The 20727-nt window shown below is 35.7% G+C and overlaps 1 protein-coding gene across 2 annotated transcripts; it reads left to right on the forward strand.

Annotated features, from left to right (window-relative positions):
• Nucleotides 1–1592: 1592 nt before the first annotated feature.
• On the forward strand, nt 1593–20604 carry tmem181 (transmembrane protein 181). 2 transcript variants are annotated; one of them, XM_059356029.1, is made up of 17 exons: nt 1593–1900; nt 4933–5036; nt 6328–6395; nt 8232–8322; nt 8425–8543; nt 10737–10853; nt 11008–11088; nt 12595–12694; nt 13678–13808; nt 14917–15008; nt 15098–15155; nt 15256–15358; nt 17226–17277; nt 17389–17471; nt 17801–17890; nt 17986–18052; nt 19349–20604. In XM_059356029.1, the coding sequence occupies exons 1-17, from the start codon at nt 1767–1769 to the stop codon at nt 19431–19433; spliced, it is 1575 nt and encodes a 524-aa protein (XP_059212012.1). In that variant the 5' UTR covers nt 1593–1766; the 3' UTR covers nt 19434–20604. The 2 variants fall into 2 exon arrangements, with proteins under 2 accessions (XP_059212012.1, XP_059212013.1); XM_059356030.1 differs by lacking the exon at nt 1593–1900 and adding an exon at nt 4458–4586.
• The last annotated feature ends 123 nt before the right edge of the window (nt 20605–20727 follow it).

A 20727-nucleotide genomic window follows, 5' to 3' on the forward strand; every position in this document is an offset into this window, starting at 1 on the left:
ACGTAAACCTTTTTGGTTGATATGAAATCTATTTCATCTATCTGGTTTTATGACTTAATAAACTTATTGGGGCTGAGATGGATCAGACAAAGGAAATAAAGGAAACATTTATTGTGACCTCTTTGAATCTGGCACCCAACAAATACCCCATTACAAAAAACTAAAACTAATAAAAACTAAACTAAAACTAGCAAACTCACTTTAAAAATGCATTGAACTAACTGAACTTGAAAACAAAAATTGACAACGAAATTAAAACTATAACTAATGAAAAATCCAAAACTATTATAACCTTGGAGACGATCAGCTGACATTGAGAGACGGGTACAGGACAGACACACTCTCATACACATCTACAGGTAATTTACCTTACCAATGAGCATGTTTTTGGACTGTGGGAAGAACCCGGAGAACCTGGAGAGAACCCACGCTGACACTGGGAAAACATGCAAACTCCACAGAGCTGGATTCGAACCAGCGACGCTGTTGCTGTTTATTGTTTATTGTTTATTGGACAAATTGACCAAAAAAGACACAAAATGACTAAAAAACACACATATTTGACCTAAATTGTTATACTAAACACACAAGACACAAATAAAATAGAGTCCCACTAGAATAAAAACCAGAGTTGTATGACAGGATCACACACAATCAAAAGATCACATTTATGTTGGTTTTTCTTTGTTTCTTTGGTTCTAAACGTTGATCCAGTAAGTCAGAATAAAAAAATCAATTATTATCAGGTCATATAGGTGAGGTTGTGCTGAAAAACATTAAACATTTTTAAGTGGTGTATACAGGCAGAATGAAAATGATTCAAAAATGGACAAAATAGTCAAATACTCCATAGAGTTAATATGGAAATGTTGGACTCTGAAAATTCTACCGAGGTAAAGTTGGTTTGTTATTGGACATTGGTTAGACATTCGATTGGGACCGTCTGCCAATTACATGTTTCAGTATGAATTTAGTCATGAAAAATGTTCACTAAAAATCACTACAATTACCTTTTACCATTCTGATTGCTGTAGTAGATCATATTAACAATGCCCTACTACAGGTGAGATTATCCTGAAAAAACACTTTATATGGAAACAGTATGCATTTAATAACTGAAAATATTCACAAAAATTCACTAAAATGACCTTTTACCATTCTGATTGCTGTAGTAGATCACATTTGAAATGCCCTAATTACTACAGGTGAGATTATCCTGAAAAAACACTTTATATGGAAACAGTATGCATTTAATAACTAAAAATATTCACTAAAAATCACTAAAATTACCTTTTACCATTCTTTTTGCATCTATATGACTCAAGACTTGGTTGACTTGAACTACTGGAAATGAACTTTTCATCATATTCTAATTTATTGAGATGATCCTGTATATAATTAGATAAGTCAGTGTTTGGTGATTCATTAGTATACATTATTTTATTTTACATTACACTGAAGCACCTACTGGTGTCTATCTGTCTATCTGTCTGTCTGTCTCTCTCTGTCTCTGTCCGTGGTGCTGAACTCTGGTCACGTGACCTCCTCCTGTGTGCTGCCTATGTGTTTCCGCCCCCTCTTCATTTTTTTTTTACAGCTTTTTTTTTTTCTTCCTTTGAACCAACACAAACAAAACAGCTTCGGCTGCATTTTCAATGAAACGCCGCGGCGACACAGGCGGATCATTGTGTCTCTCTGCAGGCTGCGGCTCGTTTCTCTCATCGCCATTTTCAGCCGTCAGACTCTCTGCTGCTCTCTGAAACATCATGGACACCGACTACTCCTCCGGCTTGGAGAACCCTCTGTACAGCGAGCTGAAATACTTCTGCAGGAAGATCCAGGAGGCCTACACCGAGCTGAAGGAGGACCTGACCCCTTACAGGGATGATCGCTTTTACAGGTGGGTCCCTGTTTGTCTCTGGAGCCATTTCTGGCTGCGTTATGGTATATTTCTGCATCCAATGCTGTGAATTATAACTCATCATCTCATCATGTTGTGTTATTATGGTAGATGTGTTCTTTTACCTTTATGTTAGTATTATTATTGCTACATTTGAACAGCTCCACTATAGATTAATTCAAGAAAAATCTGTAAATTGGAAAAAATAGTATAATTTTAGCATATCCAAGCAGGTAGAGGCCTCTTTATTCCTGTCAAAGGCAACAAGTGTTGTCTTGTTATTTAACCATTTATGCTGCAGCTCATTCAATGGTGCTGAAACATCAGTGTGCCTGATTTAAAATGTAAATGTTGACGATCACATGAAAGGAAATGAACTAAAATCGCTTACATAGCTCATTAGATTTTTTATTTATTTATTTATTTTAGCTCATTAGGAATTAAAAGCTGACGTGTGACGTGTTGGTGTTACGCATGTGAACGTAGAGGACGTTCAGCCATTAGACAGTCTCAAGACTTTATTATAATTACTTATTATTATTATTATTATTATTATGTCTTAAGTGTTGTCTATTATGTAATTCTTATAATCAATCATCTCAATCGGATATATTGGTATATTTCTGCGTTCAATGCTGTGAATTATAACTCATCATCTGCACCTTGAAGCAGGGCTGGTTGTCACATATCATGTTGTGTTATTATGGTAGATGTGTTCTTTTACCTTTATGTTAGTATTATTATTGCTACATTTGAACAGCTCCACAATAGATTAATTCAAGAAAAATCTGTAAATTGGAAAAAATAGTATAATTTTAGCATAATTCTATGCATTTGACACATATTCTTAGTATATAGGCTCCAAGCAGGTAGAGGCCTCTTTATTCCTGTCAAAGGCAACAAGTGTTGTCTTGTTATTTAACCATTTATGCTGCAGCTCATTCAATGGTGCTGAAACATCAGTGTGCCTGATTTAAAATGTAAATGTTGACGTTCACATGTAAGGAAATGAACTAAAATCGCTTACATAGCTCATTAGATTTTTTTATTTATTTATTTATTTTAGCTCATTATAAATTAAAAGCTGACGTGTGACGTGTTGGTGTTACGCATGTGAACGTTCAGCCATTAGACCGCTTCAAGACTGTATTATTATAACTTATTATTATTATTATTATGTCTTAAGTGTTGTCTGTTATGTAATTCTTATAATCAATCATCTTAATCTGATATTGTGATATTATAGGCTAGTGCAGGGGGGGGCAACCTGAGGCTCCGGAGCCACATGTGGCCATCTGCAGTGTCTCCCTGTTGCTGTGACAACAACATTATACACAATGAAACCGTTATTCCGTTAAGATAAGACAAAATATTCCTTTATTGATCTCCCATGGAAGACATTCAAGTGTTGCAGCAGCACAAGTACGGAGTAAAACAGATACGATAATAAAAATAGAATAATAAAATGGAAGATAAAGATAAAAAAAATAGTATTAAATAAAAATACAAACAAACAACCAAGACCAATCTAAAAAAACTAGTAGTGCAAACATGTTAAAGTGGCAGGGAAATGGAGAACATAATATGTAATGAGTTGTGCATTTCAGTCCAGTGCAGGTTTTTTAAAAATGTTATTTACATTAAATGTTCATTTATCATTGGTGTAGGCCTAAAGTCTATGGCCCGGCGCCTTAAACTCTAAACTTTGCCAATTTCAAGTCTAGTTCTGACAAAATCATATTAATAAATGCTCATTGCTGTTAGTAATGTTAATAGGCTAATTTAGACTTAGTAGGCTGTTTTATTTTCATTTTAAGGCTGAAAATAAGGTTTGTGGCATTTTTTCAGTGGCTCTTTAGTTAGTAAAGGTTCCCGACCCCTGGGCTATTGAAACCACTCACAGTCGTCTATAACTGTGTCAAGATTTTATAAAGCTATGAACTAATTTTATGTCTTTATTTATCATCCACATCTTTCTTTCTTTTGATAATAAATGTAAGTTAAAAAAACTTCTGGGTTAATGTTGACAAGTTATGTGAGACAAACTTTTCCTTTTTTCTCTCTCTCTCTTTTAAATTAGTTATAAATGGTCTGGATAGAAGTTATGTCTTGGTGTTTTTTATTTTGGTAAGTTTTATGCAAATAGTCTGAAAGAAAATCCAATATTCACCAGTTTACTACAAATCAGAAAGCCATCAGGCGAAAAATGCATTAAAAACCTCTATTCAATGTTCCCTTTGCCCTCTTTTTATTCTTTTATTGTTATTAATTTTATCACTCATGTTTTGTATCATTATTATGACTACTGAATAGAAGAAGTTTGGGAGAGAAATGTAGTAAAAGAAAAAGTAAAAAATAAATAAATAAAAATATTAATAATATATTTGTTTAATAAGGTGACCTCAACCCGCACTCTTTTTTTGCGAAATAAACAGAAATAAAAATATTTAAATGCATAAAAACATTAAACAGGACTAAGTCCCGCTCCTATTGGCTCCCCTCTGGAACTGGAAGGCAACGTCATCGGTGTGAGGGGCCTGATCACGTGATGCAGTCATCAGGCCCCTCCCACCTGATGACGTTGCCGTCCAGTTGTCGCAGACTGATGCTAACCCGGATGTGGAGCAGCTGTTAAACTTTAACGTTTTTTCTCTCCACGGAGACGCGAAACGACAGAAATGGAGCGGTAAGTGTAATATTTAATCAGCGGTTCGGTCTGGGATGAGTCGCCTGTGTTTTAATGTGTGAGGGGGCAGTGCTAGAGCCACTGTGGAGCTGTTTAACTACCATCTGTTACTGCTAGCCGAGCTAGCATGGGAGCTAGCCGTGTTGACATATGTGAACCTCAGCAGCATTATGGATGGAGATTTATTTTTATTCTGCCCAACACAGACAGACAGCAAACTCTCCTCCTGTCGGGTCCTTTCTCTCTCTCTGTCTGCTCGCTGCTCCAGTGGTTAGCTTGTTTTAGTTTTAGTTTATTTTTTATCTTGTGTGTGTGTGTGTTAACAGTGAATGTGTCCCTGTGACAGGTTGGCCCCCATGCGGCTCTACACTCTGTCCAAAAGACACTTTGTCCTGGTCTTTGTGTGTTTCCTGATCTGCTTTGGACTCACAGTCTTCATCGGGATCGCAGGTACTTCACAGGTTCATAAACATTCTGCACAGCTGCTGCTCAGGAGTCATTTTATCACAGAGAGTGAGTCACCTGCTGGTCACACTCTGATGACACAGTCCTGATTTTAAACATCAAGTAGCCCAAACATTTCACACTAAATTACCTTCGTTGTGATTCGATGCGTTACATTCCTGTTTCCAATATGTTTATTGGGAAACCAGTCACTTAACAGAGAAATTAACAGTCGACAGTTATGTTTCCTTTGTTTTGTACAGAAGGTGACAAAAACTAATCCCTGACAAAAAAGACTAATGACAAAAATGAATAGCAAGTAAACAAGCATCAACAGAGCAGATGAAACAAAAAGGACAGGACAAGAAAAAAAGAGAGAAAAAAAGGGGCGACAGTGCGTCAATCAATCAGATTCTCTTTTGAGATGAGAAACCAAAGGATGTCAGATTTTATCAAAATCCCTCAACTTGTCTTTCATAATAAACCGAATTCTCTCAAATGTGACGTGTCTGTCAAATCAGTAAAATCAATGCTTAAATGAGGGACCTCTCAGTTTTTCTGCTGTTTATAAGGCCATAGGCCAGAAGGTGCTGTTGTGCACTATTTAGCTTCTTTAGCCCTTCAGATGTTCCCAGAATTATTAAAAGAAGATCTGTGTCTCGTTGAATCCCCAAAATCAATGAAAAGAAATCAAATATTTCATGCCAATATGAATGTGTTGCATTCCTAATCACTAAAAATCTGTCATTTGTATTCAGTCTTTGCCTTAATTTCAACCACAGTCAGACTTGTGAGATGGTTTCTCTATGTCTTACAATTTTGACCTATTTATGAGAAAACACCACCATAATTACAAGAATTAATTGGTGGTAAATAATAATAATAATTAAAAAAAGCAGGACTGTAGCAGTTGAGGTCTTAGTGTCCCGTAATGTTGACTACTATAGCTCATATTTATGAGGAAAATGACCATAATTATCGCTAAGTAACTCATACTTACAAAATATAATGCTCTGATAATATAGTCCTGAAAATCCCAACGTTTTATTTCCACAGCATGTAAAGTTAAATAAATATTTGTTAACATGAGTCAGTCTCTCTAAAAGCCAGGAACCAGAATAGTAAGTCTCAAACCTGGCAGCATATCAGGTCTGGAGCTGCTCCCTAGACAATCAGTGGAAGAATGATGTTTGTTTTCTTTTTTATTTCCAAATGACTTTTATTCTGTCCTGGTGTTGTCACTTCTGAAACAGATAGCAGGTCACCCACTGAATATGTGTCTTCTTGATTCATATAGGTCCGAAGATTATTGCTGAGCAGGAGCACAACGGTGACCAGATCCTTCTCAAAAACCTCTCAGTAAAGGTAAGATTAAACACATGACTGTTACTTGATAAGCATGTAGGGCTGGGCGATATGGCCCTAAAAGAATATCACGATATTTCAGGCTATTTTTGCGATAACGATATTCTTGACGATATTACCAAATACTTAAAAAGATATAGAAAATATGATTTTTTTAGTCTGTATAAATAAATAAAAATCTGAAATGTAGTGTGAAGTGCAAGTCTCAACAGTTGCCAAATACAAAAAAATTTACTCTTGACTATGACTTGAGTATGAGAAAATAATCAAAATAACCATTTAGGGGTTCCGGGGGCATATTTTAATGACATTTTGTAAAGGAGAATAAAGGTTCTTGTATGTTTTATTTAAGGCATCTTATTTTGACAGTCTTCTTGTAAGTTCTGTGGTGGATTCTGTCAACACACTGTGCTCTTATTTTGAAAGCTGCATGTGTTTAGCGACAAGGAATAAGTAGTTTTTTGTGATTAAAACAACTTTCACCACTACATCAAGAAGTAGGAACGTTGCCAATATCATGATATGCATTTTTTTAACCATAAAAAAACAAAACGATATTATCGTGAACGATACGATATGGCACACCCCTATATGCATGTAATGAATGCAGTCACTTAACTTCTGCAAAAATGCTGCACATTCATGACTTTTTACTTAATAACAACAGACTTAAACCAACATAGCACAAGTTCAAAACACAAAGATATTCACTTGAATTAGTTTAATCAGATAAAAACAGGAATGAGGAAAGAGGATGAAAACATTTACTGCAATTTTTGCATGAAATATTGTGTATTATACGTGTATATATGCGTTATCTCATCTTATTTTCTAGAAAATCTGTAAAAGTAAAGCCATTTCTTATTGTGGGTAATGAACTCATAACAAAGTGTTTTGCCATTTCAGAAGTTTGTAGACACAGATTTTTATTTTATACAATTGTAATTTTAATATTTTATAAGTATGACATTGTTCTCTATGCTGTGATTCCAACCCTATCCCAGGAGAAATCATTGGGTTTTGTGATGATCCAAGCTAAGCGTTCTTACTGAAATCACTTGTTTGTTTGGATTACTTTCATTAGGGTGATTCTCATGAACATGGTGCAGCTCATAGCAAAAATCCAAGAGCATTAAATACATATTTTCTTTGACCCTTTATAACGTATATAATCTATAGTCACTGTTTAATATGAATTTATAATCTATTTGAAAAATTGTAATGTATTTTATGCCGTTTTTAAAGACACTGTGAGCAACAAAATTCATTACCGTAACACATTTTTAAATAGAAATAAAAAACAACTTTCTTTGGGGTTTTATTCTTTGGCAAACACTTAAATATGTTCAAGGATAGCGTGTATCACCAAAATGTATTTTATTAAAATATAAATATATTTATAATGTAAACAATTCTATCATTACCGTAACATTTAACCATTTTTTCTCATCAATTTTCATTCAGATTTTGTTCTTTATACATTGCTAAAAACCATTATGTTTGATTATATTCTGTTAAATTATACATTTTTAAACAAATGTTTATTTTTATAAAGTGTGGGGAAACCATGAAATTTTTATCTGGACACATTACGGTAATTTATTTGTGAATCAAAAATATGTTAAAAAATATAGAAAATATTATTTTAGCAAAAAGCAATGAATTGTGCCTCATTATGGCCTTATGCCTCATTTATTCATATATATTTACTTTAATAAAGTATGTCCTTATAATCTTCACAGACATAACTTAGACTGGCCTTATGAGAATCACCCATTAATGAGTGGCCCTTATAATGATTAGTTATTAATAATGTAATTGATTGTATGTTTTCAGACTGGGCCCTTCAGTCTAGTGTCTCCTCCCCTCACCACCTACAACCAGCAGCTGTGGCTCACCTGTGTGGTGCAGGCTGAACACAGCAACAGTAAGACAAAGAGCTGCACATAATGTTTACCAGCTTTATTCTTTTTTGCAAAGTTGTCCTAAATGAATAACAACGTGCATGTTTTGTTGCTGTGTGTGTCAGTGGGAGACTTCAAGCAGCCTTTCGAGCTCAACGTGAAGCTGAAGGGAGTGAGGCAGGACGCCAGCGTCAAGCACATCAACAACATGCACCAGAAGTCCAGAACACTGCACTGTGGGGCTGTAAGTGTCAATCAGTGAACCTCAGACACCTTCTTTCTCTCACACTAACTCATTAATCATTTAGATAGATAGATAGATAGATAGATAGATAGATAGATAGATAGATAGATAGATAGATAGATAGATAGATAGATAGATAGATAGCTTGGTAGGTAGGTAGGTAGGTAGGTAGGTAGATAGATGGGTGGGTGGATTGATGGATGGATGGATGGATGGATGGATGGATGGATGGATGGATGGATGGATGGATGGATAGATAGATGGATAGATAGATAGATAGATAGATAGATAGATAGATAGATAGATAGACAGACAGACAGACAGACAGACAGACAGACAGACAGACAGACAGACAGACAGGCTGGGAAATTGCAGTGTAGCAGCAGCATTACACACAGAGACAATGACAACACAATTAAATAAAAAGAACAACCTAGGCATACTTCGAGCAATAAAATATAAAAATACACTAAAATATAAAGTGTCTAAAGAAGGAGTAGAATTCCAGTGCAGAATAAATATGAATATACAGTATAAAAAACCTTAGTCAGGCAGCAGCAACAAGAACGGCACTGTGACTTTATAAAATTACATTTTTTTTTTTTTTATTCAAAGTTTATATTATATTTTCATTATTACAACAGACAAAGGAACATCGGACAAAACAGACAGGATGGAGGTCATAAAAAAAATAGTAAATAAATAATAATTAAAATAAAATAAGAAATAAAATAAATTAATAAAATACAAAATCTGAATATAAATTAACTAAACATGAGACAGGCAGGTGTGAAGGCGAGCAGGCAAATTAACACATATGTCTAACAAAACTCATCATTTTCACAACAGTTTTTCTTTTATCATATCATTTTCACAATTCAATCTCATGGGGTTCCCTCCAACACCTCAGAAAAGTCTGTGCACATGTTATTAGACCAGTTTTTAATAGTCTAAAACTGTATTTGTCCAACAGGGGTACCATAGTCCTGTCTCCAATGAGACATAGTCTTGGTGACCTGGGAAGTTCACAATTTAATGATTTGCTCATTAGATTAGATTAGATTAGATTAGATTAGATTCGACTTTGTCATTGCACATGTCACAAGTACAAAGCAACGAATGCAGATAGCATCTAACCAGAAGTGCTTAAACGGTAATTAAGTGAATCATAGTGCAATATATACAGGAATGATTTATATAAAAAATGAAGTATATACAGGAATGAATTATATAAAACAATACAGAGCTAACTGTACAGTAGTGCAAGTATATATATATATATATATATATATATATATATATATATATATATATATATATATATATATAGTGCAGTATGTAGTGCAAATGAAGGGATTCATATAATCTATCATTTTTTCCCACAAGGTAAGGATCTTAGAGCATTCTCATAATGCATGGTGGATAAATGTGCCACTTTCTGCCCCACACTTCCAACATATATCATTATTAATTAACCCTCGGCTATTATGTCCTTTAAAAAATCGGTTAAAAATCTTCACCATGCCATATTGGTGTCAGTTTTTTCAGTGTTACCTCACCTATATGTCCTGATAATTAATTTTTAACTTTGACTTACTTGATAAAAATGTTGAACCCAAAAGAAACAAAGGAAAACTTAAAATCTGATCTTGAAAATGATATTTCAATACACAGAATTTTTAATGTTGCAATATGAGCACAGGTTGCAAATATTACATATAAGAGGTAAAATGAGGATAATCTCTAGTTCTATATTTTAATACTAAATAAATTTGATATTATCTCCGGTTTTACTTGGCCGAATATGATCAAAAAAAAAAAATATCTGGCATGGAGTTTCAAGCCCTTGGTTTATTTTCTTACTGACAAATGTTGTGAAGTGTTTGAAAGATCCAATTAATGCCTAAATAATGATTTTCAGTCTGTTGACTGTTGTTTTAATGAATACCTTTTGGTGAATATGCTAATTTGTTAGCCTCTGGCTTCTCTTCTGTATTCTCCCATGTTTTTTCATCCAGTGTACAAGACAGATCTTTCTCCCTTATCATCTTGAGATTGAAATTACATTTTTGATATGAATTGGTGTTTCTGAGTAAAGAATGTAATTAAATGAACGTGTCAGACAGACAGTAACATCCTCAGATCAGCTTATTGATGCAGGCTGGTGACTCAGCGTTTCTCATCTCTTTACAGAAATGTGATGAGATCATTGTGCTCCATCTGGGCTATCTGAACTACACCCAGTACCAGGTGATAGTCAGCTTCAAGGGCCTCGAAAATATCACTTATGAGATCAAGGTCAAGTTTGTGGTGAGTGATAAAATCCTGGCAGTGTTTTTCTTTCAGCTCATGAAACAATCTTTGTATTTATTTATTTTCTTCAATATAGCTTGAGCTGATAGGTCAGTAGGAAACTTTTTATTTTAATTAACTCTTTTTTTTTATTTCCTTTTGTCCTCCACAGTGGAAAACCTACAACCCCACCTTCTCACAAGTGGAGATCTGGTTCCGCTTTGTCTTCGTGGTGTTGACTTTTATGGTGACGGTAAGAAAACAGAGAAAACAGATTAATGTTTTAGATCTTAATATTCTGGGCGGTGCATGGTTAGTGGACTAGTCTGTTAAAGTTTATACAAATCAAATCAAATCAAATAGCCTTTATTGTCATTATACAGCTCACTATACAACAATATTGAAAGTGCCACTGCATAAGTTGCATTGTTGTGACAATCATAACACAAAACAACATGAGTAAAAACATTTAAAAATACTGAGCTAAACAAGGACAAAACAAGAACAAGGACATGTGATGTAATAAAGTATAAAAATAGATAAATGACTACTGCAAATGCTATAATTTATAGATGAGGTAGATTGAATGTTTTGCACATATCAGTTGTATTGCACATGTCCGTTTTATTGCACATTTTAATTAATTCATCCTGTGTGAGTGTTGAGAGTTCTGACAGCTGAGGGAAAGAAGCTGTTTTTCATCCTGCTCGTTCTGCAAAGTTTCTACACTATTTGGCACCAGAAAAACTATTGAAATTATTACTCTTTTATTAATGTACACATTCAAATTACATCTGGACATAACTTGCACTGAACTGTTTTTCTGGTAAAATATAGCTTCATGTGTAACATCCGTTAGCTAGGAATGTTAATAAAAGGCACTTTTCCTATAGGATTTATTTTTGAAAATTGCTTTCTATAAATGTTTTTTTTAACTTTTATTTCCTGAGCTTTTGTCATGTTTTGTAGGATAATGTGACTTTTTCATGATAAATGCAATGTGCCACATCTTTCACCAGCATTTAAATACAGTTGGATTGATGAAAAACATGATTTTATATAGCTCTTTTTATATACGCAATATTTTTGTTTTCTTACTTTTTGACTAGTTTTCAATTAAAGTATAGTTTTAAACTTCTGTTAAAATGGTCAGGGAAATGAGTTGTAAGTAACCTCCCTCTTCTGCTTTAATATCACATAAGTGCATAAATAGAGTAAATTAAGTTCACCGCTATTCCACTAGGGGAAGCTTAACAGATTTTGTACCACCTAGAGTTAAGACAAACATTGGTAAAAAGTCCTTTCTTTATGCTGGAACTATTCTTTGGAACAGGTCCACTACCTGGCCCACTTAAATCAATCAGAAGCATACGCAGTTTTAAACACCAATCTTAGAATGTTGCCAATCTGTATCTGTCGTGTATATTTGAAACTGTAATTTATGTTTTTATGTGGCTTATGAATGATTGAGCTGATGATGATGTATGAAAGAATGATACTTGTTTGATTTATGTAAGATATGCTGCTACTTTCCCCTGTCTCCTGCCTTATAGGGACCACAATGGAAATAAGCCTTAGGGCTTTATTGTGTCATCCCTGACTATTTTTTATCTATTTATATTACGTATGACACAGGTTGCTGTTTCATATTTTTTTATATCAAGAATGGTCAAATAAAATCAATCAATCAATCAATGCAGTACTTATGATAAATATTTATCAAATGCATGACTAACATTAGTTTCTCTGCATGTCCCAGTGTATGTTTGCTCACTCTCTGAGGAAGTTTTCCATGAGGGACTGGGGCATCGAACAGAAGTGGATGTCTATCCTGCTGCCTCTGCTGCTGCTCTACAACGGTGAGTTCAAGGAGGCATATTACACCCTAATGCTACATATACACCAGAAGACAAGATTTGGAAAAGACTCCTGGAAAACTATCAGCTCACGCCTGCTCACATCTAAAGACAAGTGTTGAGAGTTTCTAGTCTCACACTGAGATTTTAGACAGAGTGTGAATCCTGCAGGGTCACTATTTACAAGACTATAACTAGATTATTTTAGCATTTTTCCCCCCATCATGTTCTTAGTAAAAACTTTTTTTGGCTCCAGCTGCTCTAGTGTGTGCAGTGGTTTGTGTTGGAAACACAAAATGCCACAGAATGCCCCTCACAAAGCTGAAAAAGGGTTTCTGTTTTTTCTGACATGAAAAGTTGACTATTTAACAGTAAAAATAGATATAAGGAAGAATAAAGGAAATTAACATTTAGAAATGAATTCATGATATACATTTATGTCCTATTTAATTATAATGTGTTTAGTTGAATAATTATATCATCAGCTCTATCAACTTTCATTTAGTCAATCATACATTAATCATTGATTATTTATTACTTGTTTATGTATACATTTATTTATACATCTTAACTGGGTCTCCTTACTGTTCTCTTTACTAAGAAACAGCGCCTCCAAAAATCTAAATATATGACATCACTATATTTTTTTATTTAGTACTGAGCTTACTAGCATTATTGTGATGTTCCTTTTTCCTGTGGAAGTCGCAAACCCAAGACTAGGAAAAGACTGATATGAAACAGAGCAGATTATTACCTTAAACTTAACGATGGAGATGACGGGAGCGCTGTGACTCCAGTAAAACTCCTAGATTTACTAAAGACTTTCAGTTTTTAGTCTGGGACTGGGGACATCTTTTGGTGTAAACCCAGCCCATAAGACACAATCTGGCACATTGATACAGTTACAGCTGCATCTATGTTATAAACGTGTCCATCTCTCAGGTCAGCTGTGTTGTTTATTGTGTTTTCTTGCTTTTGCTGTTCAGATCCGTTCTTCCCGCTGTCGTTCCTGGTCAACAGCTGGTTTCCAGGAACGTTAGACGCTTTCTTCCAGGCTCTGTTCCTGTGCGCCCTGCTGCTCTTCTGGCTCTGTGTTTATCACGGCATCAGGGTTCAGGTGGGTCCAGCACGCCACAGCATCGTATCACGGTATTGAGGCAATATTATATCGGTTCATGGCTGACAAGTATCGATATTTAGCGTTTATTTAGCATCAGCATTTTCGACTTTTTTTTTTTTTTAGCAGACTCACTTTAAGGAATATACTGGAGATACTAGTAATGTAGTAATAGTAGTAATATACTAGTAATATACTGATATCACATGAAACTAGAAGATCCAGGGAATAAATAGGGAATATATATTTGCATCAGGATATGGTGTCCGGAAGTTGTTGAAATAATGCTGTAAAGTTCGGCTATTTTTATATTTCATTCAAAAAACTTCAGAGCAGTGAAGCTTAAAGTTTCTGAAAGTTTGATAAAATGCTGCAGTTGTTGTCGTCCATACATGTTTGATATTCGTTCAGTTCAGTCTGACTGAATACTTTGTTGGTCAGTCTGTGGGTTTGACTCTCATTGTGGAGAAATAAAAGACTGAAGTGAGATGAATAGACTGAGAATTTTCTCTCATTGGACAAAGCAATTCTTGATTGAATTTCATTTTGTGGACACAAAATGCAGTTAAAAAGTTAAATCTCAATATATTGTATCACAATACTCACCATATTGCAAAAATACTTAAAATCGCAATAATATCGTATCTAGGGCTGCAACTAACGATTATTTTCATTATCGATTAATCTGTCGATTATTTAAACGATTAATCGATTAGTTGTTTGGTCAATAAAATGTTGAAAAATATCAATCAGTGTTTCCCAAACCACAAGATGACGTCCTCAAATCCCTTATCCACAAACCAAAGACATATTCAGTTTATTGTTATTAAGGAACAGAGAAAACAGAAATATTCACATTGAAGAAGGTGAAAAAAGCTCTTAAGAGCTGTCTGCTCAAACCAATTATTCGATTATCAAAATAGTTGACGTTTAATTTAATAATCGATTATTGTTCGATTAATCGATTAATTGTTGCAGCTCTAATCGTATCGGGATAAAATCATATCGTGGGTCCGATACGCTGATTCATTCCTCTACTATTCCTTAATGCTTTCCTCTCATTTTGAGAGGAAAGCATTATTTCATGTATTTCCTGTCGTCTCCACAGGGTGAGAGGAAATGTCTGACGTTCTACCTGCCGAAGCTGATCATTGTGGGTCTTCTGTGGCTCTCGGCTGTTACACTGGGCATTTGGCAAACGTAAGTCTGGCCCCGCTGGCCACGAGGAGCCTCATTCACACTGTGAACTGCAACAGGACTGAAAAAAATCTCTCTTTCTAAATCTGCAGGGTTAATGAACTCCAAGACCCTACCTATCAGTATAAAGTGGACATAGGGAACTTTCAGGTGAGACTGTTATGTTTAATAGTATGTTTCATGCTAAAGTGTTGTTTCATTTGTTTTCACCACAGTTTAATAAAACCCCATGCTTTTTTTTTTTCTCCAGGGCATGAAAGTGTTCTTCCTGATAGTCGTTGCCCTCTACATCCTGTACCTGGTCTTCCTGGTGGTCAGAGCTTGTTCTGAACTCAAGAACATGCCCTACTCAGGTACCACACACACCTCTCTGGACTAGATTCATTACATTACGTTAAATTAGAGATGGGCGGATGAAGCCTTGTGAAGCTTTTGAGCCTTCTTAGGCCCCGTTTACACGAGGACGCTCGCGGGTAAAAACGACAAAATATTTTATCAGAAGTGCCTTTCGTTTAGACGGTGACGGCGTTTTGGGGGCTTAAAGACGCAAAAATCTGAAACCATCTTCCAAAGTGGAAAACTTAAATACGCTAAAATACGTCGTCTACACTGACAAGACACAAAACTCTGATCTGATCTGCTCACGTCACGTATGTGTTTACGTCACATACATGCTCCAGTACAGGAAAATAAACAAACATGTGGGATTATTTCCATGCGTCGGACCTTCAAGCTGCTCTGGCAGCTCTAATAAACTTACAGGAGTCTTTCCACCAAATGTACAGGATATGTACAGATAGTATTAGTGAACAGAGAAGGATCTGGAATTACCTCCATCACATTCTGGATGCAGCAATTGGTGGGAGGAGCCAGACGGCCTGGGAGATCTAGTGATGGTGGAGAACTTTGTGGAAGGAGTAGCTGATGAAAATGTGTGGCGTGAAAACTTCTGCATGCCCAAAGATGCTCTTATGGCTTTAAGTGATGCTGCCTGGCTGCATACAATCCAATTTCACACACTTTTGCGTCACCGTATGCAGCAGATTTCCTCCCGAAAATGCTCGTCTAAACGAGGAATAAAAAGTGAAGACGTGACACCACTTTTGTGTCTTCTGTTGAGACCGTCCTCGTGTAAACGGAGCCTGAGATTAGATTAGATTAGATTGACTTTATTAATCCAACAGTGGGGAAATTTCTTTGTTACAGCCGACCACACAAATTTCACACAAAATTTAAGATAAATATAAAAAATAACAATCTAAGAAAAAGACATTTAACAATATACAATATACTATATACAACTTAGTGCAAATTAAGTGAGGAGTGTGCAGAGTGCAAATTATATGCAAAAATGTGCAGAAGAGAAAGAAAGAAAAACTACAACACATTCAGGTTGTGCTGGTGTTGTACAGTCTTATGGCAGCTGGAAATGAACGACCTCCTGATTGTATCGAAACAAAGATTTGAAGCTTCAAAGCCTCAAAGACAGACAGACCCTACCAGGGACATCTAGTGGTCAGCTGCATTATAGCAGCCACAAACTCCCCAATGATTCACACATCTTATTGATTCCAGTTCCAACACAAAAGCAATATAAAACACTTACAACACTTCGAAATGTCACTACTAATAACATGTTTAAACTAGGGCCGGGACTTTAACGCGTTAATTAAGATTAATTAATTAAACAAAAATTAATGCGTTCAAAAAATCGACGCATTTTAATCGCACTTATTTTTGCACCGCGGAACGTTTCTCACTGGATGAGTTTCAGGGGGACCGATTATACTGGAGCACCAACTAGTGTTGATGAGTTGAGACAACAACAAACCACAGTGAACATGAAGGAAGAAGCTGATGAGACCTTTGGTTGGCCCCGTGGATGATGGGACATTTAGTTACTAAAAACCAACGGATGGAAGCGTCCATAAGAGCATGGTTGTGTTGCTAGGCAACAAGGAATTCACATATCACCGCAGCACAGTATCACCTCAATGCTAAACATATAGCAGCTAGCGTGGACGCTAGTGTGCCTATAGCTAGTGTCTACCTACCTATAGGCTACCTGGATTTATGAAATGTACTATATTTCTGAATATGCTATTGCTACACTTAATGGCAAAACAGGCTTTGGAGCCTCATTGTCACATTAAATCATTAATTCAAGTCAGCTGCTTTTACTGTAATGACATTAAAGTGCTTTGTGTTTTCAACCTCTAGATCTCCGGCTCAGGTTTCTGACAGCGCTGACGTTTGTGGTCCTTGTCATAAGGTGTGTTAAACAAAACCTAAAAGAACATTATTCAATTTTTTTTGTAATTCTTTGATAAGGTTCTTCACAGTTAATTCAACCTTGTGTTTGTTGCTGCTGTTTCTCCTGCAGCATGGTCATCCTGTACCTGAGGTTTGGTGCCAAGGCTCTCCAGGACAATTTTGTGGCTGAACTGTCAACTCATTACCAAAACTATATCCTTTCAAATCATATTTGATTTTGATATGCCATGTTTTTTATTATAACTTTATTACAGGTATTTACATTACAAGTTATCAGCTTCATATATAATAATGCCACATGTAAACTTTTTTTAAATATGTGTATAACCTGAGAAATGAAAGAAAGACAGGAACTTAAACTATTTTCACTTTCTCTTCTGTTTTTCAACCTTCAGCGATTCCTCTCATTTCTTTGACTGTAAACTATTATGTACACATTTTTATCTCCTCTCTCTTTTTCTAATGAGATTCTGTATTGATGTCTTAAATAGTGAGAAATGATTCCTTAACTCCAAACTTACCAGCTGAATTTTTATCATTCTATGGTCTGCTCAACTTTTATTTGTACACACTGGCATTTGTGTATTCCCCCTCCAAAAATGCACTTTATGGTCAGTAAAACAGCAGTTTTTGTTTTTTTTATTCAGTAGATGATGAAGATGATAAATGAATGTTTTAACCAAACTGGTTTTGATAAATTTCACAGATTCCCAGTTGAAGGATAACCCTGCTTTCTCCATGCTAAATGACTCAGATGATGAAGTAATATACGGGTAAGCATTTTTTTACTTCAAGGGCTATTTTTCAACCTGGACCTTATTTTCCCACTTTTCATGTCTGTAAAAGGAATAATAATTTTGTAAAATTAATTTAAAATGATTAATCCGTCTGAATTTATTCTCTTATAAGGATTAATGTTTATGTTGAAAACAATCATTAGCCTCTTTTACACTGTTGCTGTTAGTTGTCCATGAAGCCTTAGGTTGAGTCAGTCGACCAATCAGAGGCTGTGTTTCTAAGTATGTTTAGCGTTAATGTCAGTTGGAACGTGCTAAAAAGATGAGAATAGTCCCATAAATTATTCAATTTTTATTACTTATGATTTAATGACTATTTGAACATTTGAAAATCATGACTCATGCCCAATAGGTTTCTTTTCATAATGTTGTCAGACAGAAAATCTGAGCCTAATTGTGGCAAAAACAAGCAATTTTAGTCGATTTCAGTGTACATTAAGGCCCCGTTTACACGAGGAAGCTTGCGGGTAAAAACGACAAAATATTTTATGGGAAGTGCCTTTCGTTTAGACGATGACAGCGTTTTTGGAGCTTAAAAACGTAAAAATCTGAAACCTCCTTCCAGGATGTAAAACTGTAATCCGCTCCGCCGTAGCATGTCCGTCTATACTGCCAAGACACAAAACTCTGCTCACGTACGCGTTAACGTCACATACATGCTCCAGTAGAGGGAAATAAACAAACGTGGGATTATTTCCATGCGTGGGACCTTCAAGCTGCTCTGGCAGCTCTAATAAACTTACAGGAGTCTTTCCACCAAATGTACAGGATATGTACAGATAGTATTAGTGAACAGAGAAGGATCTGGAATTACCTCCATCACATTCTGGATGCAGCAATTGGTGGGAGGCGAGCCAGACGGCTGTGAACGAGACCTGGGAGATCTAGTGATGGAGGAGAACTTTGTGGAAGGAGTAGCTGATGGAAATGCGTGGCGTGAAAACTTCCACATGCCCAAAGATGCTCTTATGGCTTTAAGTGATGCTGGCATGCATTCAAGCAGCACGCAGATTTCCTCCTGAAAACGCTCGTCTAAGCGTGGAATAAAAAGTGAAGACGCGACGCCACTTTTGGGTCTTCTGTTCAGACCATCCTCATGTAAACGTAGCCTAAAGTTGCATATTGCACTGAAGGATTACGTTTAAGCCCAAAGCAAAACTAGACCCAGAAAATAGTCCTGGTTGAAAAGTACCAAAGCTTCCCTGTGAATAGTTAGTTACTCCTTCCAGTGTGAACCGTCATTAACCAGCTGATGTTTCTGTCTTTGTGAAGGAGTGATTACGAGGACATGCCTTTACAAAACGGACGCGCTATCAAAGCCACCGCCAAGTACCAGGATGAGACCGACAGCGACTGAGCAGATCTGACTCACTTGTTCCTGCTTCGTGTCCCCTGTTGGAATCTATGAGAATACAAAACAACAAAGCTTCATGTGTATGTGTAAATAAGGAGTACTTGCATTGGTAATATGAAATGATGAACTGCAAGTGTACATAACTATATTTTTAAAAAAGTTCCCACACTTCTGAATGTACTGTACTTTTACTGAAAGTTGGGGCATGTGGCCGCTCAAACTTTTGTCTTCAGTGTTCATGCTTTCAGTCTCATTGAAAACTAACTCAGATGTACAATGGTCAAAGTTTTTACCTGTTTGTAAACTCTTTCCCTCAGAACCAGCATTTCTACACAACCTGATAGTAAGAAATGATCGGGAGAAGTGCTAATATTAATTGGGATTTTTTTTGTTTGTGTAAAAAGGATGTTATTTTTAATGCTTTGTGTTGAACCACTTTTTTCTCTCTTATGCACTGTATTATTTTTGCCATTCCATTGTGCTCGCTGACAGTCTGAGGAAAATGAAGATGCATATATCTGACCAAGCTGAGTATTTTACTGGTGGTAGAAGTTTAAGGAAGCTTATGTGTTAGTGATTAACTGGGAAGTGCCAAATCGGTGTTGAGTATTCACAAATTCTCATTTTTCTCAGACATGTTATTAAAAATACAAAGAGCGCCTTAGATACCACTTCACTCTTACCACTTCTTTTGCCAATTCTTCCCTTGGAAAGTAGCTTTGTAATTGCACTTGTTTAATTTATTTTGCTGAAACGTGGCATTTGATACTGTACTATATGACTACATGGACGAATGGCTTTTGATGAATTGTAAGGATTTTACACGACTTGTAAATGGACTACTGATTTATGGCGCTACACATTACTTTCCCTGAACAAACTGCAATCATACAACTGGCCAAATATATTTTTGCCTTATGTAGAACACATTTTAAGTAATTATTTTTTCGTTTGTAACTTTCCTTATTATTGCTTACAATGTGAGACTTGCTGCTCTTTACTTTGTTTTATAGAACTGGACTTATAACAGCCAAAACAAATGTGTTTCCTTTCTTTACAAAATAGTATATCATGTATTCTAATCAAGATGGTGCCTTGTCTTTACATTTCCTCTAAACGAGCTGCAATCTGAAAAGTGTTAATGTGTTGACACCAATGTACATTTTTGATTCTTGCAGTGTGAATGTAGCTTGGTGGTTAAATGAGATTGTTGTGGGTCCTGATGTGTTGATGGTTGTTGCAATTTTTGTTGCTTCAAGAGATAAAAAGCTGTACATTTTGCATTCTGTCATGTCAC

Source organism: Centropristis striata, chromosome 18 (assembly GCF_030273125.1).
Source record: "Centropristis striata isolate RG_2023a ecotype Rhode Island chromosome 18, C.striata_1.0, whole genome shotgun sequence".
Classification (NCBI taxonomy): domain Eukaryota; kingdom Metazoa; phylum Chordata; class Actinopteri; order Perciformes; family Serranidae; genus Centropristis; species Centropristis striata.